We start from the raw sequence: 24,474 nt of genomic DNA on the forward strand, positions 1-24,474 counted from the left end.
TTGCTGCTTTTTACAGAGGATCTGATTTCAGATTGCCCTAGTATTGCTTTCTTTAAAATGTCAGTGAGAGCTTTTTGCTGTGTGTTAGGAAACCCCTATGTGATATGCCCTATCCGCTGTTTCCTGATTCCTATTGAATTGATCAGGGGATTTCTCTTGGAATTTGAAAATGTCCAGCCCAAAGAAGTGGGAAGCTAGGGAGAGCTTTCTCTGCATCTTAGAAAGTCTTCCCTACACACACCAGATTGAACTAGGCTGTAATATTGTTTCATCTTGTTGTACATGCGTTGACTTTAGAACAAAGATTTTTTATTGTAATCACTTTTTCCAAAGACATATACAGTTTCCAGAGTACACACACACACATTATAGCTTTCTTATCAAGTAGGAAACATGGTTGCCAGACATATGAGATCTAAGGGCATGTCTATACTTCAGGTGCTACAACAGCACAGCTGCAGTGCTGATGCTATGCCACTGTAGCGCCGTAGTGTAGATGCTTCCTACCAAATAGATCCTTCCATTGCGTAACTAATCCACTTCCCCAAGTGGGGGTAGTAGTTAGGTCAATGGAAGAATTCCTCTGTCGACCTAGCCGCTTCTACAACAGGATTAGGTTAGCTTAACTAAAGCACTCATGGGTGTGAATTTTTCACATCCCTGAGAAATGTAGCTAGAGTGATTTAAATTTTAATTGTAGACCACGGCTGTGAAACATAGTGTTTGAGCAAAGTGCTGGTGGGTAGTGAATGCCATAATAAAATCAGTAATGTGCAATGGCAGTATAGCACATAGGATAGTAACTCAGGGCATGTCTATACTTACTGCTAAATCAGCACTGTTGCAATCAATGCAGCAGTATCAATTTAGCAGGTCTGGTAAAGACCCGTGAAGTCAGTGGCAGAGTGCTCTCTCATTGATTTTGGTACTCCAGCTCCCTGAGAAGCATAAGGTAAGTCAGTGGGAGAGCATCTCCCATTGACACAGATCAAATTACAGCGGTGTCTACACCACACTAAGTTACACTGCCTCAGTTACGTAACTGAAGTAGTGTAACTTAGGTCGAGTTACAGCTTTAGTGTAGACCAGCCCTTAGTGCTGTGTTTCCAACAAGCATTTCAAAATATGTCAAAAAGCTATTTGCTTTTGGATAATTCTACAACTATAATAAGCCAATAAATGTTGTTAGAATAGTAAAAAACCAAAAGTTTCTTCTGTATACACATAGGGCTCCCCACTGATGCCATTGAAATACTTCGTAGTTTGTTGGATGTTAAGTGCTTTTGGAGATCTGTCCCTACATGTCACAATGGGATCTACTGGGTGCTCAGCACTTTTAAAACTCTGATCCTAATTGTGAATGCTGAACAAATGTAGATCTGTTTTTGAGCTCTTGAAAATTTTCCTCAAATATTCTGAAATTGGACAGCTGGCATTAGCACACTCCTCCCATATGGTCTCCATACTTTAGAGTACAGCAAACCCTGGGATCTTCATTAACCTTTATGTCCATTAAAGGAATTTTCCATCTTGGCTTCTCTAACTATTTCTTGTAATTCTTCAGTAAAATGTAGTCACTGGCAATTTAGTGGAACTTACAGAACCACTGTGAGCTTTGTGTGGGTTTTTTTTTCAATGTTGATAAATGCAAAGTAATGCACATTGGCAAACATAATCCCAACCATACATATAAAATGATGGGCTCTAAATTAGCTGTTACCACTCAAGAAAGAGATCTTGGAATCATTGTGGATAGTTCTCTGAAAACATCCACTCAATATGGTGCAGGAGTCAAAAAAGTTAACAGAATGTTGGGAATCATTAGGAAAGGGATAGATAATAAGACAGAAAATATCATATTGCCACTATATAAATCCATGATACATCCACATCTTGACTACTGTGTGCTGATCTGCTCACCCCATCTCAAAAAAGATATACTGGTATTGGAAAAGGTTCAGAAAAGGGCAACAAAAATTATTAGGGGTATGGAACAGCTTCCATATGAGGAGAGATTAATAAGACTGAGACTTTTCATCTTGGAAAAGAGATGACTATGATTGGGATATGATAGAGGTCTCTAAAATTATGACTGGTGTGGAGAAAGTAAATAAGGAAGTGTTATTTACTCCTTCTCATAACACAAGAACTAGGGGTAACCAAATGAAATTGATAGGCAGCAGGTTTAAAACAAACAAAAGGAAGTATTTCTTCACGCAATGCACAGTCAGCCTGTGGAACTCTTTGCCAGAGGATGTTGTGAAGACCAAGACTATAACAGGGTTCAGAAAAAGAACTAGATAAGTTCATGGAGGATCAGTCCATCAATGGCTGTTAGCCATTGATGTTGTTCCTAGCCTCTGTTTGTGAGAATCTGGGAATGGGCAACATGGGATGGATCATTTGATGATTACCTGTTCTGTTCATTCCTTCTGGAGCATCTGACGTTGGCCACTGTTGGAAGACAGGATACTGGACCATTGGTCTGATCCAGTGTGGCCATTCTTACATGGGAAACCTTCAAGGGAAAATTCTGTGGCAAAATGTAACATACACACAGATCATCAGTGTTAGCTGTCTCATTGGTATAATGTGTGCTGACCTTGATAATATATAAAATCCACAATTTAGCAGCTGTTAATAATTCCTGTAAAATATCAGAATTTCCATATAGCAAGAAGAGCTGTGTGTTGTTTTGGAAAAGTGTTGTATTGCATTTTCTTCCAAAACAACTGCTTGAATTCTTTGAGATTCTAGTGACTTGACTTCCACTCTAGAAATTAATAGCATCAATGCTAAATATATATATATATATATATATTGAATTTATCCCAAACATTTAATGGGAAAATTACAATCACTTTTTTGGTTTTTGGTTTTGTTTTATTTTGTCACTTAAGCAATTTGGCAGTGGGAAAGGCCCTACTGGGTTCTTTCTTTGAAGTCTGAAAAATCTGGCTTGGGTTCCTTACTTGGGGGAAAAGAGATTTTCCTTATGCAACAATTATTCCCCTAATGCCATGGGACACTTAAGGTGCATTGTATTTTCCTAATCCAAACATTTAGCTCATGTATTGTTTACACCAAGGAATACTCAAATGAGGCTTGCAACATTTGGAAAGGAAACCAAAGCACCTTCTACTAAGGGACTGTCCTCTCATTAGACCTACTGATTTTCCAAAAGCTGTCTGCTTTGTGTAATGCATTATAATTATATGACAGGAGACCAGTGGAGAATATGGCATACAGTTTCCCATAGGTTTCCTTTCTGAGATAAGAAGGATAAACATTCTGCTTTGCGTCTCAAAAAAAAAAAAATCCCTCTGCAGTTTCCTGAGAGGCAGTTGAATGTTGGATGATTTTTGTAGCTGTGTCTTTTCATTTCCAGACAATGATCTGTGTCATGTGGGGAAACTGGGTGTACAAAGTAAGGAAGCCCCCTGGACTGAGGTGTATGTCTTAGGCTTCCTGAGAATGTGGCTTATCTCAGAAGGGTCCCTGGGCATGCACACTGTTTTATCTGTACAGATCACTGAGGAACAGAGAGGCTGTTTATTTTTGCAGGGCTCTCTGTTCTGGGGAAAACAGGGGATGCTTTTAATTGGGTCTCTTTTCTCTCCAGGGGCCTGGTCCTACTCCACTGAAGTCAATGGCAAAACTTCAATGGGAGCAGGATCAGGTCCTAGGCAATTTAGGGTATGCATAACTTGACTCTGGATGACCCAGCTGTGGGAAATATTTTCCTTAGATTGGCTTCCCCAGTGTAAAGAGAGAATCTCTAGTTACAGAATAAAGCAAATAGCAGCACTACACTCTGGTTTATTCCACTCAGTGACAAGCTTTTAATTACTGAGTTGTAGCTCTCCCCCCACCCCTTCCTTCAGACTGGGAAGAGTATATTCCAGTCCTTGGGTAAGTGATTTAAATATGTACTGAAGAATGACTCCACAAAGAGAAGTTGTAAAAGCTGCAAAGAGAAATGTAAAATTCCTCATATTAGAAGTTAATAAAATAAGTCAAACACAGTGGGACAAGTTTTCAGAGAGTCTCAGAGTATTGCTCTGTTTATGTGCTTTGTTTAGCTCTCTCATTTATAATTATTATTTCTTACCAAAGATTTGTAATGCACTGACATCTGCTGTGTGTTTTATGAGTGCACCAGTTAGACAAAGTTTTATGAGTGCCCAAATACGCTTTGCTGGCTATACTCTACAGCAGTTTGGAGGTGACAGAGGGCAGGGAAAGAGGAGGATGAGAGGCTGTATGTTACCAGCACACAGTGAATTATTATTTAGACAAAGCAAGTAAGAAACAGACACCCTGCTCCAAGGATATTACCATCTAATTAAGGTTGCTCCACTGGAAGAAAGGAACATTCTGTCATTAGAATTCCAGTGACCCAGAAATAGGCTGACCTCATAAATCTGATCAGAATTTCTGTTGGTTGGTGTTAGCTATTACAATGAATCCAAATCTATTTTTGTACAATGTTTTCATTTGTGTTGCCCACTAATCAAGGAAGCAGCCACTGAGGGAAGCAGCCATGTGAGTTTACAATTTGCCTAAAATAACACACATGATCCTGATAAATAGCTTTATTGCTGATTAGCAGAAACACTAAGAGATCAAAATTCAGCAGAAATGAAGCAGTGTAATTGAATAACTTGACTAACTGTGCAGTAAGCACTGTATCGTTTTCAGTTATTCAAGCTTGAGTAGGCCTGTAATTTAGCAATAATCTAGTACTGCACACTATAGCAGGGGCTGTCACTGAACAAATCTTTCTTTTAAAACTATTACAACAGTAGACCAAATTGAACACTTCGCTACTACTGAACTTCGCTACCAATCTGTATTTTCCCCTGAAATATTATATTGATTGATCCCGGTCCATTGTGTTTCACCAGTTGGAGGTGCCCTGTAGCAGCGTGAACCAATGCTATGGCTTTTCTCCCTGCAATAAATTCATCCTGTGCAGAGGACTACATAAGGCCTGTGCACTACTTAAACCCTATAGACCTTCTGCCAGTGCTCACCCTAGATGTCAAAAATACTGAACTAAAGAGTGGAGCTGGTGGGTTTTTTTTGTTTTGTTTTTTTAAGTCAAAACATATGTTGGCTAAAATATGGCTTTTCCCATTTCCCAGGTTCTTACTTAAACATTTTATTTATTTCTTTATTTGTTTATTTATTTATTTTTATTTGCTACAAATGTTTGTGTTTTGATTAATGCACACATGCACACAAACACATACACACCTCAAACCCCAGAAAAATGTACTAGCTCTACTGAAATTTGTTCTATGGCAAAGATGTTCAGAATTTCAAATCTTACCTCTTTCTCTCTGGTAGGGTTATAAACATCCGGTGGAAAGGCGTTTCCCTCTGTAGACATAAAGCTAAACAAATGCAGTCGTGCCAGTAAACAAATTCCAGATCTAGTGAGGAGTGGGTGTCTGCCAATTAGCCCACCAGTCTATACATTTGTCTTTGCAGCGGTTACATCAGGGTAGCACGGGACCTGGCATACAAGTGATCCTATGTATATTTACTTAAGCAGTAAAGATGGCAGTTTCTGAATTCTTCCCTTCAAAACTGGCTGTAAAGTCTTACGTTGTAAATATACCATTTAAGAAATTTAACTGTAAACTTTTTATAATGGATTGTTTCTTCTTTTGTTTATTCCCAGACAACTGAGTGGTTGTTACAGAAAAGTGCTCTAGTTGCTTAGATGAATGCCCATGCCAATGCGCTGTGATCCAATCTCCACGCAACCTCTGGCAGATGATGAAAATTCTGGGTCATGTACCTGGGCAAAAGGAAACAGAGTCAATACAGGAAAGCAGTTTTAAATTGTAGGGGGCAGTAACTGTAGAAAAAATCCTAGTCCTCTTGAAGCCAAAGGGAGTTTTCTCATTGACCTCAGTGGAACCAAACTTTTACCTTAAATAATTCTGTAACATTAGGTGAAAGGGACGTTACAGAATTATGTAAAGTCTGCCCTGACATACAAATGCTACAAACCCAGTGGAGTTATGGGGACCAGACTGAAGTGCCATGCTCACTAAGTATAATATCCATTTTACAGATAAATAAAGAGAGGCACAGAGGGTCCAATTCTGCAAGGCACTCAGACCAAGATCCTCAAAGGTATTTAGGTGCCTAACTTTGGGTCTGGGTGCCTTTGACTCTGGGCATCACAGGATTAGGCCCTAAGGGTCACATTTTCAAACTTGGTTGTCTGAAGTCAGGCACTGAAGTCCATATTTGGATACCTAAATAAATACATCGGTGTCTTTAAAAAAAACTATGTAGGTGCCTCACTTTAAGAACCCACCTTTTAAAATGTAGCTCTAAGTGTCTTGTGGTGTGTGTGTGTGTGTTAATTAACTAATATTTGTAAAATGCTTTGAGCCCCCAGAATGAGAGGTGTTATGTAACTGCAAAATATTATTATTAATGCATGTAACATTGGCTGGTAGGGACTTAATAAGAATTAACCAAAGCATTTACAAAAAAGCCATGCCTGATATTGTTAATAGTAAAATACCTTGGCATTTAGGGTTGATCATGCTTACATTCAGCATTGTGAGCTTTTCCATTGACTTCAGTGGGGCCATGTTCCTGCCTTTGTATAGCACTCTATATCTTCAGAGCATTCTACATCTAAGAACTTATTACATTTCATAACACCTCTGAGAGGTAGCTAGGTAACTTCTTTTAACTCACTTGAACAGATGCAGAAACTAGAAGCTAAATCATGCCTCCTACTGGAAAACCCATGAGAAGGCCAAAGTCTAGGCTGTGGGGCCACACAGTTGCCTTTCAATAATCCCATCCAGGAAGGGAGGAAGTGTTTGCTCCTGAAAAGTGAGTGGAAGGGATGGCCTTCCTCATGGATATCCTCAGATCTACAAAGAGATATTGCAAATGCCAGGGCATCTGAAGAGGTCCAGTGCATTGGCACTGCATCAGTCTGGCTCTCTCCGTGGGGTGCTCCCATTGGCTCTCTCCCCTCGTCTGTCCCCTTCACTTCACACAAAGTGGCTTTCCCATAAGATAATGATGACAGTCTGCACTGATCATGCAGGAAAATCCCTATCAATTTGGCACCCTTCCCCCAAATCCAGAATTTCAAATACAAAAAGTGATTGCCTAGGGGCTTCTGTGGAGACTGTGTATTTGGCACACAAAGGCCCATCCTTTTGCCCCACAACAGAATTTTTGCCAAAGGAGCAGGCTTTCCACTTCTTTCATCCTCTCTAGAGCAAGAACAGTGGGATGACTTGGCCCTGATATGCTGCGAAATTTAAAGCCACAATGTTTCAGATGTGCGTGTCAAACTTCAGGCAACCACGTTTTTAAAAGTTGACCTAGCTGACTTGCCCAGGCTACCCGAGTCAGGAGCAGGACTCCAGATTTTTGGTTACCAGTAGCATTCTCAATCTGCTAGATCACACAGCTTCTCAAAATCCATTTGGTGTTTTTGTGAACATTTATGTGTATGATATTCCTAGCATTAAAAGTTAACAAAGAGCTCAATAAACAAAAAACAAAAAAACCTTTCATTTCCTTAGCTGTTTTTTTGAGTCAGATAACATCAAAGTTTAAAAGTCCCAGCCCTTTATCCTCCTCATTAAAATAAGAATGACAAAGCAAGATACAGTTGTTTTAATTCTTCTAAACTTGAAAAATGTTCCCAAATGTCAACTGAGCGCGCTAGCATGGATAGTACTGAACAGAACCGGCTCTAACATTCACTAGGGCAGCTGCCCATGGCAGAGGCTTGCGTTGTTAAGCATTCTTATGAATAATTCAGTTACTTTATTGCATTTAGGCACTTATGGGGCTGAGCAGATGAGGATAGATTGAATTAATATCCCCAGCATGCAGGCCTAATCCTGCATCATTCTACACTTAGTAAGTTATATATAGTATTCTAAATACCAGTAATATCTGAATAACTACCAGAAGTGAATAAATTCACACTTAAGGCTGCATCCTTGTTTGTAGCTTGTCTAATACAAATAAGGCCAAATAATGTTATCAGGCCACAAAAGGATTCCCATTGATACTAAAGGCTATTCTTCTAGCCATGTGTAACTCTCACTGAAATCAATAGGCGTTCTGCAAACCGGAGTCCTATACATAGAAGGGAAGCAGGATATGGCCCTACATAAAGGTCATGAAACAGCATGTGATGTTTATATACTGGTCCCTACTATGGGCCAGTTTTACTCCTATGGTCACTGGAATACAAATTGCACTCCAAAGGAATTCACTCTCAGTGAAGGGAAGCTGTCAACTGTGGCCAAGGCTCCACAGGAAAGCAACTGACAGAGGGTCCTAGGAGTTGTGTTGAATCTTTACATCTCCTAGCTATCTTGGCCTCTCCCCTCCACAGCCAGCATCACTTAATGCTAACTGTGGATCTTCAGCCTAGCAGCAGTTGCAGAAGAAATGCTTTACTATGCCACCACCACCAGAGGGATTTGTCACTGCTTGATGCCCACAGACCAGGTCCCGCTGGGTGGCACCCACAGAATCCCAGGGTTAAATCCAGCCCTATGTAGGCTGCAGAATTAAGTCATCTAAGCTTATTACTGAATTTATTTGCATTTGGAGTTTAATTCACTCTCATAGTTGTTTTTATAATTTGTATATTTCATGGACTTTTAAGGATAGTTTCAGCATAGATGAAAAAAAGGAAACTAAGCTCAGAAAAAATAGGAGTGGGCCTGAATTTTCAGGTGAATTCAAATTTGCCCTGAACCAAACTCTTTCTAAGGGTCCAAAACAGTTTGGTTAATTAATTTTTCATGTACAGTCTGGTTTGCATTTCCTATGTCTGGTCAGGGCCAGGAGTGGAAATGCTAGAGAACTGTGAGTGAGACTGTTATCCTGACATTTCAGGCTTGGTCAAAAGTAGAATAGTCTGGAAATCTCACATAAAATCCTGCTTCTTGTAGATTTCCAGCTCAGTTTACATACTGAAGAGGCTGAAATAAGGTTCAGATATACAAATATAGTTGGAGGTGCTTATATGCACAGGACTGAACCTCTGGAACTGAGAGGTGGCTGCACTCTAATTAGGGCCGGTTCTAGGTTTTTGCAGCCCCAAGCAAAAAAAAAAAAAAAAAGGACGGCCAGAATGCCACCCCTGGAATTGTGCCGCCCCAAGCTCATACTTGCTTTGCTGGTGCCTAGAGCCGGTCCTGGCTCTGATTGAAACCTACAGATCCTTCTTGTTAGAAGGATAATTGTAATGTTTGGGGATTTTTTGCACTAACTCATAAGTCAACTGATTGTTTAGGACACAGCACAAAATTTATGGGTGTCTAAGAGCCTGATCTGGCTCCCACTGAAGTCAGAATCTAAAATTATGTCTACACTTAAACCACTACAGTGGCACAGCTGCAGTGCTTCAGTGTAGACACTCACTACAGCAACAGGAGGGGTTCACAGAATCACAGAATATCAGGATTGGAAGGGACCTCAGAAGGTCATCTAGTCCAACCCCCTGCTCAAAGCAGGACCAATCCGCCACTAAATCATCCCAGCCAGGGCTTTGTCAAGTCTGACCTTAAAAACCTCTAAGGAAGGAGATTCCACCACCTCTCTAGGTAACGCATTCCAGTGTTTCACCACCCTCCTAGTGGAAAAGTTTTTCCTAATATCCAACGTAAACCTCCCCCACTGCAACTTGAGACCATTACTCCTTGTTCTGTCAACTGCTACCCCTGAGAACAGTCTAGATCCATCCTCTTTGGAACCCCCTTTCAGGTAGTTGAAAGCAGCTATCAAATCTTCTCTTCTGCAGACTAAACAATCCCAGTTCCCTCAGCCTCTCCTCATAAGTCATGTGTTCCAGTCCCCTAATCATTTTTGTTGCCCTCCGCTGGACGCTTTCCAATTTTTCCACATCCTTCTTGTAGTGTGGGGCCCAAAACTGGACACACTACTCCAGATGAGGCCTCACCAATGTCTAATAGAGGGGAACAATCATGTCCCTCGATCTGCTGGCAATGCCCCTACTTATACAGCCCAAAATGCTGTTAGCCTTCTTGGCAACAAGGGCACACTGCTGACTCATATCCAGTTCTCATCCACTGTAACCCCTAGGTCCTTTTCTGCAGAACTGCTGCCCAGCCATTCGGTCCCTAGTCTGTAACGGTGCATGGGATTTTTCCGTCCTAAGTGCTGGACTCTGCACTTGTCCTTGTTGAACCTCATCAGATTTCTTTTGGCCCAATCCTCTAATTTGTCTAGGTCCCTCTGTATCCTATCCCTACCTCCAGTGTATCTACCTCTCCTCCCAGTTTAGTGTCATCTGCAAACTTGCTGAGGGTGCAATCCACACCATCCTCCAGATCATTAATGAAGATATTGAACAAAACTGGCCCAAGGACCGACCCTTGGGGCACTCCACTTGATACCGGCTGCCAACTAGACATGGAGCCATTGATCACTACCCTTTGAGCCCAACAATCTAGCCAGCTTTCTATCCACCTTATAGTCCATTCACCCAGCCCGTACTTCTTTAACTTGCTGGAAAGAATATTGTGGGAGACCGTATCAAAAGCTTTGCTAAAGTCAAGGAATAACACGTCCACTGCTTTCCCCTCATCCACAGAACCAGTTATCTTGTCATAGAAGGCGATTAGATTAGTCAGGCATGACTTGCCCTTGGTGAATCCATGCTGACTGTTCCTGATCACTTTCCTCTCCTCGAAGTGCTTCAGAATTGATTCCTTGAGGACCTGCTCCTTGATTTTTCCAGGGACTGAGGTGAGGCTGACTGGTTCTCCTGTCACTGTATTAATCCACCTCTCTGAGAGGAACTAACTAGGTCTGTGCATTTGAAATTACTGGGAGTTGTGCATAATCTGAGGTTTGACCAAAATTTGGCTTGTTGCACAAGGAATTACTTAATTCCTCCAGAGAAGTTGAGGTCTTACTCCTGAGTAGAAGACAGTGCAATACAGAATCACTTCCAATCCCCTTTTGCTTCTCCAGAGACTGATACACACAATAAGATGTGATCCCCGACTGACAGCTGTGCTGACAAAATCCCCTAGAGTAGACGTAGCTATACCAGCAAAACTGTGGTTTTGCCAATATAGCTTGTTGTGCACAGGAGAGGGTGGAATAAACTACGCCAGTAAAGTGCAGTTTTTCCAGTACAAGTGCATCCACGGTAGGAGTGCTTTGCCAGTATAGTATACCAGTATACCTAGATCAGTAAAGTGCTTCTTGTGTAGATATATAGTCTTAGGGCTTGCCTACATTTGAAATGCTACAGCAGCACAGCTGCAGCTGTGTAAACGGCCTCAGTGTAGACCAGGGGTCTCAAACACGTGGCTCGCAGGGTTATTTTCTTCGGCCCGCCAGCTCCCTGTGGCACGCTCGCCCCCAGCATTTACCTAGAGCGGTCAATGGGAGCTTTGGGGAAGGTACCTGGAGGAGCGGCCAGGGCAACACACAGATGCCCGCTCCCCTGCCGCCCCCAGGTCCCGGCCGCTTCCCAGAGCAGCGCGGGGGCAGGGCAGGCAGGCAGGGAGCCTGCCCTGCCCCCCGGTGAGTGCCGGGCTGGAACCTCCCCCCAAATCTTTCCTGCAGCCGAACCCCCTGCTCTGAGCCCCGTGCTGCACCCCACACCCTTCCTGCACCCTGACCCTAAGCCCCCTGCCACACCCCACACACCTCCTGCACCCCAACCCCCTGCCCTGAGCCCCCTGCTGCACCCCACACCCCTCCTGCACCCCAACCCTCTGCCCTGAGCCGCCTGCCACACCCTGCACCCCGACCCTCTGCCCTGAACCCCCTGCCACACCCTGCACCCCCTGGGGGTAGGGGCAGCGCCTCACAGAAGGGGTGGAGTAGGGGCAGGGGCGGGGCAGCAGGGGGGTAGTGGTATGATCCTCGGGCCAATGTACTAGTCCTCATGTGGCCCTCGTGGTCATTTGAGTTTCAGAACCCTGGTGTAGACACTACCTACACTGATGGGAAGGGTTCTTCCATTGGCATAAGTAATCCACCTCCCAAAGAGGCAGTAGCTAGGTCAATGGAAGAATTCTTCTGTCATCTTAGCGCTGTCTACACCAGGGATTAGATTGGCATCACTACATCACTCAGAGGTGTGGATTTTTCACATCCCAAGCAATGTAGCTGGGTCAACTTAACATTTTAGTGTAAGCAAAGCCATAGGGCAATGGTTCCCAAACTGTGGGTCATGACCCCATTCAGTGGAGCGGCTTGTGATGATCCCTACTGTGCAGAAGACACCATTGTGTTCTACAAAATGGTATCCTCTGCACAGCATGACCTCGCACACACCATACGTACAAGGTCACACTCTGCAGAGGATGGCATTTTGTAGAGCAAAATGGCTTCCTCCATGAAGCCGGGCCTCCCATGTATTGTGTGTGCGAGGTCACACTGTGTGGAGGATGCCATTTTGCTCTTCCGAATGGCATCCTCCATGCTGTTTGGGGTCCCAGCGGGAAGGACTTCATTAAAATGGGGTTGTGCCAGCAAAAAGTTTGGGACTTCCTGCCTTAGGGACAGCTGTGTAGACTAGTGCAGGGGGAAGGGGCTCCGAACAACCCTCTGCATCAGAGAAGTTTCCATGGAATGTTCTCAGGTGAATCAGAAACCCCATGAAGGTGAATGCAGCCTGACACAAGAGCTCTGAGAGGTGGGAAATGACTTATTCAACTCAATGGGTGTTCTCCTCCCTTCACCAAAGTCTAACTTAGCCCCGATTGTGGAATATTAATTTTCAATTAAATCTCACTCTGCTTGCGGGTATTATAGCAATATTTCTTTTAAAAAATCAGAGTGAGTATGGATTTTGGAGCCCATTGAAATATTGGCTCTTAAATAAGAATTTCTGCTCTCAGGGCAAAATTTCTCAAGGAGTGTCCCTGCAAAATGCAAGCAGAGAGCAGCTAATCTGCACAATAAACATTCTCAGAAAGCTGCCAGGGGCAGGACACAAGCTCACAGGACATGGGTGGTGCTCAGATTGGGTGGCCACAGCATCTCACTTGGAGCCACCCGTTTACCCTGACAACAGGCTGTCAGCAAACACTCTGGCTTGAAATAGAGTCCCCATCCTGCTCTACATATGTAAATTACTTTTCCTAGCTCATCAGATTGGCTTAAGCCACACTGGAGATCCAAATTTTATCCTGATGAACTTTTTAACTATTGCTTCCCCAAGTGCTGGACACTAGCTGAAATCAATACAGAGCAGGTGATAGGAGTTTGGGTGGGATCAGACCTATAGTTGAAGAGTCAGGTGTTTGCAAAAAAAAAAAAAAAAAGTAATAAAAACCATACATTTTGGACATCAGTTTTGTTGGAGGGGCTGCATCACAGGAATCCCTTGATCCAACAACCTTAAATGTATATCACTTCTCCAAGGGTCCCCATGGGGCACAGAAATTTTCAAGACAATTCACATAAGCGTGTAGATTTTAGAGCGTTTTGATGTATTGACTGGTCTCAGTCATAACAATAGTGGAGGTACCACCCCAGTAGAATCTCATTCTATAGTCAAACATTATTAATTAGTAGATTTAAGATGATCCCCACACCAGAGAGCTGTTATGATTATTTTATTTGGACCAAGTACTTGATAAACTCTTTGTAGAAAAATGTCTGAGCATGATATCTAAGCAGTAGAAAGATTAGCTTGCCTTTCAAGTTGTCAAACTCTGATACATGCAACCTTTACAACTTCCTAAACAGACATGATTTCTACTTTGTCTAAAAGGAGAGTCTAGCTTGTTTGTTTTTATTTGCAACATTCCTGTAGGCCAGTGACTGCAGGATGGCAGTAACCTAGGATTATCCTGCAGAGCTGGAACTAGTGAATCCATAACAGCCAACCTGAACTCTGCTGTGGGCTGCTATTTAATACCACAAGAAACTATTTGCATTTCATCATGTAACTGATGGTGTGAGTTCAAGAGCTTTCCTCAGGTCAGGCTGTGATTGCAGATGAAAGAAATAAACTACCAAATGGTGAAGTGAAACATGCAATTTTTTATAGACCAGTGCTCTAAACATGAATATGCTGTGGTGAAGAATTCAGCCCAGACTAGGGGATAAGAAGCAGAAATAAAGAAGAGTGGGAATGTATAAAGGAAAAAGGTGTGATCCTGTTCCCATTGACATCAGTGACAAAACACCTATTGTTTTCAGTGGGAGTAGCAACATGTACGAAATGAAATGGGACCGTGCAAAGCATCTTTATGTTGGAGTTTAGACTTTATTCAAGGGGAAATCAGTGGTCTTTAGAATCTGCCTGACCCTGCATTCCTTGCACCAAAAACTCCCTTTGGGATCAATACAGAATCAAGCCCATTTGTGATTTCCCCATGGGTCCTCTTGAATTATCCTTCATTCTATATGTTTCAGTCCAGTTCATAATAAAATGATTCTGTTCCCTGTGAAGCCTGTGTTATGGATGCATGGCCATCATGTTCCTGTGGAGTGCTTGTTTTCTTCCTGTAAATGCAGAAATCCTTGTACATTTGGGAGCATGTGAAAACAAGTTTGAAGCTGCTAGACTTTTCAGCTTCACAGTATAGAGGAAAAACTAAATCCCTGGCTGTGGAATACTCCCACTTTTGCTCAAGTTTTTGACAGTGAAACTCATTCACGCAGGAGAGGACACTTTCCATGTGAATGTGTCTCTGTGCTACTGTCACACATCAGGTAAGATAATTCCAGAGAGGAGGTTTATTAAATGCTAGAAAATGAGTCAGGGGAGGTCAGTGGGAATTCTGGGTGTACAAGGAATACAGGATTGTTGTTTATGCACGGCCCCCAAGTGTGTGAGGTGACTTACAGAACAAATAAAAAGACACTAAATAAAGCTCTTAGCCACAGAGTTTACAGGTGAAAGGCCTGATCCTGAAAATGCATATGCATGCAACTGTCCTTACATGAGTAGTTCCATTTAAAGCTGTGGGACTATTATTCCTGGTAGCTAGCCTGTATCTGGTAATAAGTATTTCCAAACTCAGGCCCTTATTTTAGATGTGATACAAGGGGAGAGAATAACAAACAATAAGGGAAAGTGGGTGAGGATGGGAAATGGTTACAGCAATAGAATCACATGGTTACTCAGTTTTGTTGCATGCATATCTTGATGTGCCCAGGAAGTTTGTATGTATTATATAAGCTCATGTATGTATATATGTGAGTGTTTATGCATGTGTGTGTCTCTATGTATATGTGTGTGTGTATATGAGTCTGTGTGTGTATGATTACATATATGGGACAACTTCTTATATGTGACAAGAGAAAATAGCTTTTTAGAATGGGTTTCAAATGTATTTTAATAGACTAATCTAAAACTGATGAACTTCTATTAATGCCAGAAATACTTTCATTTATTTCCCACATTATATTTCTTTGATTCTCATTACTTTTAGGGTAGAGTACAGCCCATAAAATGTCATGTTTACATGCATATATTATTTTTTCTACAATTGTTTTTGGAACAAATAATCCAGGGATTTAAAATAATGCATTACATCTTTATTGGGGGGAAGGACTAGAAATACTTACAATTGTAACAAGATAGTTCTCATTGCCTTGGTGCTTTAGTATTTATGCTGAAAATAGGAAATAAGTTTCTAAGGCCCTGAAACATCAGGGCAGTTCCATTTGGAGGGGATGCGAATCACATTCCCTTTCTTTTCATCTTTGTAGGGGTCAGTGTTCCAAAGCAATCTCATTTTTAGCTGAATGAAGGCAGGAAGCAGAAAGCTTTGAGGGTCTGATCTTGAAGTCAGTGAGAGTTTTACCGCTGTCTTCAGGAAGTACAGGATCAGGCCCTGCTCTGTCAACGAAAAGGACCTGAACAGCAAAGACTACATCGATTTAATATTAAAACAGATTCATGGCTTTTCTGCTGTTAGACCTTGTATAGTAACCCCCTATTTCTCCTCAGAGTAGAGTAAACCCAAAAGGTGTGTTTACTTAATGCTGTGCCTGGTAAAAGTTAAAACTCCACATGCTAACCATGCATATATACCTTTGAGCTGGGACACTGAAAGACAACATAAACGGATTAGGGTCTAGAAAATAAACAAACAGGCTTTTTAACCTGTCCCAGTTCCAGTAGCAATAAGAGAGTTTTCCAGATCTTAGGGAGTCATTCTCTTTGCTTACATGCATCTCATTTCGTTCTGTCTTGATGGGGCAGAATAATTCTAACGTGGACTATTGAGAGGGATTCCTTAAAAAGAACGTCCAAAAAGTGAAATTATAGTTTTTCACTGGATGCTTTTAAAAAAATCCATATAGACATCCGTTCTGCTCTGTATACAGTGGTGAGTATATAAAAAAGAGCATAGCTTGGTTTAGCTGATTGTTATTACTATTCAATTTATTCTGCATTGGTTTAATATTAAATTCTGTGCTGGTATCTTGCGTTATATGTTTACCAGTAGTTGCAGGGCGCCAAGAATATGTCAGTCATCATATACATACATTGTATGTACACATCTGTGTGTGATCATTAGAATACATTCTGTTGGTATTTAAGCTCTGATTCCGTAACATCAGAAGTAATGTAATTCATCAGATCGATAAAGTATCCAGGTTGAAATCTTAGTATTAAAGTGACCTCTTCGCTCTTTGCTTACATTCACCGCTATGTTTATTACAATCAATGGCAATGTTGTGTTGCCTTTTTACCCTTGTGTTAGTGAACTGCAGGAACTGTTCTGCAAGACTTCAGCAAAAATCGCTTTGATATAGTCGATTGTCTATTAAAAATAGCGGTACCCGATTTTAATGTAATATACATTCCATCTGCCTTTTTGCAAGCCGCTTTTCAGCGCTGGTTTCCAAGTTAAATACAGGTTTCAGAGTAACAGCCGTGTTAGTCTGAATTCGCAAAAAGAAAAGGAGTACTTGTGGCACCTTAGAGACTAACCAATTTATTTGAGCATAAGCTTTCGTGAGCTACAGCTCACTTCCTCAGATGCATATCGTGGAAACTGCAGCAGGCTTTATATATACACAGAGAATATGAAACAATACCAGGTTAAATACAGTGCATTTTATTTAGAGACTAAATCCGTTGCTGTCCATCAAAAGCGGGGTTGGCGTTAATTTCAGCAGTTTGTACCCTCCTGTTCGGCGTTCCAAGTGTCTTGTGGTTTGCGTTCCAGATTAGGAGAAAAGAAAATAGATATCTAGAACCAATTCAGGGCACAATTATTAATTGCGCTGCATTTGTCTGTATTTAAGAATTTCCTTGTAATGCAGAGACACAGCCTGTGCAAATTTCCACGATACAAGAAAGCGTTTTTATTTAAAATGGACGCATTGTGATTGGCTACATTGCCTGTCAGCGGATTGTAATTCCCCAGGCTGAAGGGTTTAAAGTCTTGTGTTTTGCATAAACCATCAAATAAATCGATTCCTTGCTTGCGACTTCTTAGCATCTCTGAACAGTTAGAATATTTTAAAAACTCTACAGGAAAACCAGAAAGTCTTTTTAAAAAACGATTATTGCGAATTGCTTTGATTGTCATCGTGTGTCAGATTCTTTTTAAATTTACACCAGATTTTATCTTAATATCCTGATCCAGGTCAAATATGATATAACACATTTTCTCACCAGAATAAATCAGTCTCTGTCAATCCTTATGACTGAGAGTAAGTAATATTTCCTTGAGACAGGGTTATTTAAATAAAAGTGATTTTCCTTTTCACCGTTTTCTGAATTGTGGCTTCATTCTAGGAGGGAATTTATCAATATCGTTCCAGTGCTCTACACCTTACAATGAAGATCTGATCCTCAGTAATATAATTTAAAGATACACGGAACTGAGGCCAGATCCTTCCATTGAAGTCTATGGAAGTTTTGCCACTCGCTCTAAAGGAGCGGAATCAGGTCCTTGCAAATATTTCAGTATATAAATTGCCTTCAATCTCTCCTCTCCTTCTCCCCCCCCCCCCGGACATTTACACCCTGTAGACCTTGAACTTTGCCCAGGGAAATTGCTCTGTGTATTTCTTCATTTGTTTTGTCTGAGTTTATTACAATTGCACAGGGCTTGGAAAGTGACAATGTAAAGAAACTGGCTATCTGTGATCATCGTTAATTCACTTGACACTGAAACAAACATACGAATGTTCAAACTCAAGTTCTGTGCTCTCTGAGACATGACATTGATCGCTTAGGCAGAACTCCATACTGAACCTCCCTGTTTAAATGTCAATGGTGTAGCAAGCCTCTGTGTTACTTACATTAATCTTGTGTTGTCAGAATGGACCCATTCCTAGCAATCACCGAAAAGCGTCTAATATTTTAGATCTCGGTTAATTATAGCGTTAAAATGTCCAGGAAAAAAGCTGGACGACTCACTTATTACCATGGTTTTGTCTCCGGTAGGCTCTACTTGACATTGGTGAGATTTGAGTGAACAGCACCAAACAAATAATTTCTGTTCTGTCCTCGTGCCTTGGTTTAATAGCAACATTTAATTGCCAGGGTGCAGGCAAATATTCTGGGCAGAACACAATATATTCACCTTCTCTGCTACTGAAACCTGCTCTACCTTTCCTACCTCTGTGCTAGGAGTCTACCGCTCGGTTTGATCTTAAATCCCACTCGGTGAGGCTGTCACAAAAGAAATACCTCGGATAGCAGAGTTTCCTCTTCCACAGAGTGAATCCTTTAACAGAGCCGTGCGCCCAGTTTAAGAGCAGAAAGGGGAGGAATCTGCAGTGTGGAGGAGGTGATGACAAACAGAACAATGCTGTTACACCTGCACCAGCTCTGGCTGCGGGAATGCCTGCGAGGAGGAACAAGCAGGCCTGCATGGGTGGTCAGAAGAAACAGATAGCCCAAACACCACAGAAATGAAGCGACCCCGACGAGTGAACACAGAATCCCCATGCAGCAGACCTAAGTGCTCCGAATGCACAGCTGTCTCCCAGCTTCGTTGTCCCTTGGATACAAAGAATGTTCGTGTTTTAACCTAATGGAGTAGGAGAATCTTGGCTTGTTTACTGGGACGATGCATGTGGGCAATTAATTAGGAAATGAATCGCTGATGTTATTTCTCTATATTAACTACACATCGGCGTTCGAGAAAAGCCGTGTGTGTATAATGTAGATATAAAATATACACATGTAAGATATACATTCTCCTTATATGTATATATATTTATATTTATGTAAATAGATTATGTCATTATTTTTCGTAACCGAATATGTACCCAGCAGGATTACAGTTCTTAAAGATCATATGTTTTCCTGAAAATGTGTAATATCATTTGGGTATATGTACTGAATGTTTTATACTCCTATTGAAATGTTGTTCTGAGCTTTTTAAATGTATCTGTGCATGGACTGGCATTCGTGTGTCTATATTATGAATGGCAGCATACAGAAGGGTGTGTGTACATGTACGACGGTCTACGTAGGTGAGTACAGAGAAATCTAAAGATGCAGATAAACATTTCTATGGATGTAATGACGAAATATATCAGGAGCTAGACATTAGACGCTTGCAGGAATATACGCTCTTGAAGAACTGCAATCCTCCTGGGTACAAATGTGATTAGAAAAATGATGTGCCAAGCCCGTGGGGGCTGGAGGGAAGCGGAGCTTTGCAGTGACTCCGCTCCGTGTCTGCTGTTCAAGAAAGGGAACGCTGCGGGTATACAGAAAGATGCTCCGTAGCATCCTGAGCCTGCCTGAATTGGGGGAAGCTACGAGATAGTTAAGTGTAGGGCTCACTAATCCTGCACTCCGGGGAAACTCCCACTAGAAACTGAGAGTTTTTCCCGAATAAATTCTGCAAGGGAACTGTTTTCTAAGTTAAAAGGAAGCTCATAGCCGGGATTAAATATGTGCATAAAAATGCTAGGAGACTTATTTTTAACCAGTTCTTCGCATTCTGATGCGCACACTCTTTGGACAACCTAGTTTTCAGGGATTGGTTCCGGAGAGCCGAAGTTTGTAAACACAGGTAGCTGTAGCTATACATGACGGCTCGATCTTTAAAATGGCAGCGAAGGAGCAACAAGGAGCCTCGAATTTAGAAAACAAGCAGGCGAGTCCTCGTGCATTGTTCCTTAGAACCGAGTAATTCCTTGCAAGTCATCACAAAATAACGTTTTAAGTAATCCACCTCCATTCGTGCGACTGCAAATGGATCAGCCACCGTGACTATTTTTTGTACGATACCTTTGAGACGCTTCTGCAGGATGACCAGTACACGCTTCCTTCTTGCTGCTCACAGTCGCTTTACCTGAAGATAAAAAGGGAGATAAAAATGTCACAGGCACATAGAAAATTCCAATTAACCGGGGGAAAACAGTTCAACTCTGTAGTCTGGATATCTCCCAGAAAAGATTCCACCCTATAATCTCCCCTCAATCCCTTCCTAGCCTCCTTTTGTTCGCTCATCTGTGTGTCCCTTTAAGTTTGTAGGTAAACAAGCGCGGTCTGTTTTCGATCACATTTGTATGCTCTGGGTGGAGAAAGCCCTGCTCCTGGACCTGATTCTTCAGCCTTTACTCTTTGAATTCAGCGGTTTTTTACTCTTGTGTGGAAGGGCTGCGAGAACCGAGCCCCGTTTTATTGTGTACCAGTTTTAACAGGTGTGGGTTGGGTTTTTTGTTTGTTTTTACCTTTTTTTGTCGATTGTAATCAGTTATCTGGGCACTGCGCCAAGACTCTAGTGAGTATAAATGCAAATGTACAGGTAGACATAGACATCTGAGAATGGGGAAAGAGTACCCTGTATCACAATCAGTTCCCACTTACAGCTATTGATTTCAGTGTAGGGCGGTGGATTCGGTTTCTAGGCTGGGAGTGGAAGGAAGTTTGCAGCTTACTGCACAGTAGGCATGTTTGAGCTCATTTCCCTGGTGCTAAAATGAATGCCTATGCCAGCCAAACCCAAATAACATGGTAGGTTTGCAATGAAATTTGGACGCTTCCTTTTACTGCTGATAGAACCTCAAGTTACTGTAACATTTCCCCCTCACTTAACTGGACATCCGGGTAATAATTTATCCACCTTTCACTGAGAGATCATCTCTATCAGGACTTCCTCAAAATCTCCAGCTGAGACAATTATTCAAAACTGTGGCGAAGAAAGTTTCGAGAAGACTTCTTAAAAATCGAATGTGAAACATGTTAATAGATCGAGAACGTTTAATTTAAATATACATGGCCATTTGATTTTTTTTTCAGTTTAATACCCACTCTTTCTCTCCTTTTGCTAAGTAAGGCTAATCACTGGGGTTTAATTATGAATTAGAAATGAACTCGACCATGCCTCGCTGGCTCCCCCGCTATAGGAGAAAGGGTTCCTGACGAAAGCGGAACTTACAAATCAGAAAAGAGCAAGTCCTTGAGTGCATTGGAAATCTGAGCCTCCGGAGCCAGAGACGCTTTGCTGCCTCTTGAAAAACAGGCAGGGCTAAGAGAGAAACTTTACCAGCTCCTAAGGGAAAGGGGCTTTGAGTATCAGCTGGCTCTGGGCGCAAGTTTCATCCAAATCAATACCAAGAAGGGACTGACTCTGAGCCTCTGCCCGTGGGATTGGGCTTCAAGCAGCTCAGCAAGCAGGAAAGCTGGTTCTTTTCCCCCAGGAAGAAGAGTGGACTTGGGTGCCATGATGGCCAGCTACCAGGACCCCGAGGAGGACCCCATAGCCCTGATGGCTCATGACACCAACGCCAGCAAGGAGGCCGAGCGAGCCAAGGACGAGCTGAGTCCGGAGAAGGGGGCCGAGAAGCCGGACCCCTCTCAGAAGCCCCCCTACTCCTACGTGGCTCTGATCGCCATGGCCATCCGGGAGAGCGCGGAGAAGCGGCTCACGCTGTCCGGCATCTACCAGTACATCATCAGCAAGTTCCCCTTCTACGAGAAGAACAAGAAGGGCTGGCAGAACAGCATCCGCCACAACCTGAGCCTCAACGAGTGCTTCATCAAGGTGCCCCGCGAGGGGGGCGGCGAGCGCAAGGGCAACTACTGGACGCTGGACCCGGCCTGCGAGGACATGTTCGAGAAGGGCAACTACCGGCGGCGGCGGAGGATGAAGAGGCCCTTCAGGCCGCCCCCGACCCACTTCCAGCCGGGCAAGACCCTCTTCAGCAGCGACAGCTACGGCTACCTCTCCCCGCCCAAGTACCTGCAGTCCGGCTTCATGAACAACTCGTGGCCGCTGGCCCAGCCGCCCGCGCCCATGCCCTACGCCTCCTGCCAGCTGGCCGGCGGCAACGTCAGCCCGGTCAACGTGAAAGGACTGTCGGCCCCGGCCTCCTACGGCCCCTACTCCCGGGTGCAGGGCATGGCCCTGCCCGGCATGGTGAACTCCTACAACGGCATGAGCCACCACCACCACCACCCGCAGCAGCTCAGCCCCGCCAGCCCCGCGCCGCCGGCCGCCCCGGCCCCCAACGGAGCCGGCCTCCAGTTCGCCTGCGCCCGCCAGCCCGCCGAGCTCTCCATGATGCACTGTTCCTATTGGGACCACGACAGCAAACACAGCGCCTTGCACTCCCGGATAGACATCTAGAGACCCCCGCCCTCCTGTCTGTCTGTCTCTTGTTTCTCCTCTGTAGTGGCGGATTTGTCTAAAGTGCTCTCTGTGCCAAAAATGGGTACAGCGGGAAAATGTAAGCCCTGCTCCGCGTTTGGTTGAAGTCAGTGTAAGTGTTGAACTTTAAAAACCCTCTAGCTGCAGCGAGAGATCTGTGTGATCCTGTTTGGGTGTAAGGTTATCAAGCGATGGCCGGTTTGTCTGATTTATAACAAGGGGGGTGGGGGAGAGACTGACTTTAAAGAAAAAAAAGCGTGCCATTAAAAATATACAGTTTTGTCCTCAAACGTATGCTCCACTTTGTAAATTGGCACTATTATTTTTGAGTGTTCAGGAAAGTAAACTGAGGGAGGAAATAGAAAAACCACCAATTCGATCTCCGCTAATTGTAGATTTGTTGCTGGGACAGGCCTATCCGCTGTGTATCACAGGACTTGTATAGTCTGGAAAGAATTGCACTTCTTCAAAGTTCTGTCCTTCTGTCAAAATAGTACTTACTTGGGGACTGTTTTTAAAGCAGAACACATGCCTACATTTCATAGCAATGCTGTTGATATTTGAAACAAACAAAAAATAACAAGAGTAACTTGTGAAATATGCCGGCAGTGATATAGATATATGTATATTAAAGTAGAAAATGTCCTGTGAGGTCTTAAGAGTAATTTTATACAGGTCTAAAATAATATTTTGAAATTATAAGAAAAAAGACGGTTTCCTATAATAATTGGGATTTTTTCCATGCGCATTATTATTATTATTAAATAAAAGTTAAATTTTATCTTCATATTTTTGACCAAAAACCTCCTGGCCCCAAATGGAATCTTTGGTAGGTTCTGCGTTTAACTGCTCAGCATCTTTCTTACAAAGTTTTGGTCCTCCGACTTTAAATAGATTAATGTGAAAAACATAGATGTTTATAAATATTGGGGCCAGTTCATAGCGATTTTATAAATGTTTATGTAAGCTGATAGATACTATGGCATAGTACCATTTTTGGGACCAACTTTTCTAGAGTAAACTAGCACTTTTATTGTATTTTCTAGCATTGTAAAGACTCCAATAAAATTTTTTTCTTTCTTTTAATATTGTTTTATTTTCCTTCAGTCCTGCGTGCTCCACTGCTGATATGCAAATTCATTGAGAGATTCAGTGCAAAATATTTAATTGGCTTGAATAGTTGCAGAGATTCCTAACATTCTAATATAAAATGCAAAAATTGGGATGTGATCAGATATAGCATAGTGTATAAAAATACCCATCTAGCTAGACGTGTGTGTAGAGTAGATACAGTTTATATGCAGATTACCCACGCTTGATATTTTTATTCCAAGTCTAAGTAATTGGAATATTCTAAGCAGCCAAAACTTAATAATTCTGTTTTTAAAATATACTGAAGGCAGTCTTTCTTTTCGTTGTTGTCATGCAGAAATATTAAACTTTAGTCTCTTTCCTATATCCAGAATCCGATCCTGCACTCCTAACGCAGACAAAACTCCACCTAAAGTTCTTTAGCTTCATTTGGAGTTTTGTCTGAGTAATGATTGCCAGATCCGGCCTTAAAGGGTATAATGTTTTCACAAAGCCAGTCATTTTGAGCCACTCCAAATTATCTACCAAAACAGAGTAACAATTGCTTTGATTTCACTGCTCTTCTGCGATCATATTTGCAGAGGTAGATAATACGGGTTTCGTGTTCTCTTTTGCAGCTGTGGTAATGTAGGGACTAAACAGCTGTGCTATTTGGATTAAACCTATAACAAGTTCGAACCCCAGTTTGACTCCTTCCTCTTCTGCTAAAGGTACCCATTCCATGAAGGAAAACTACACTGCTTGCATAACTGATAAACATAACAATTCAAAAAGCTATTAAATTATT

The 24,474-nt window shown here is 42.3% G+C and overlaps 1 protein-coding gene across 1 annotated transcript; it reads left to right on the forward strand.

Annotated features, from left to right (window-relative positions):
* Nucleotides 1-21,446: 21,446 nt before the first annotated feature.
* Nucleotides 21,447-23,267, forward strand: FOXL2 (forkhead box L2). The gene has a single exon (XM_073358791.1). The coding sequence runs from the start codon at nucleotides 21,669-21,671 to the stop codon at nucleotides 22,572-22,574; it is 906 nt and encodes a 301-aa protein (XP_073214892.1). The 5' UTR covers nucleotides 21,447-21,668; the 3' UTR covers nucleotides 22,575-23,267.
* Nucleotides 23,268-24,474: the final 1,207 nt, after the last annotated feature.

Source organism: Lepidochelys kempii, chromosome 9 (genome assembly GCF_965140265.1).
Source record: "Lepidochelys kempii isolate rLepKem1 chromosome 9, rLepKem1.hap2, whole genome shotgun sequence".
Taxonomy (NCBI): domain Eukaryota; kingdom Metazoa; phylum Chordata; order Testudines; family Cheloniidae; genus Lepidochelys; species Lepidochelys kempii.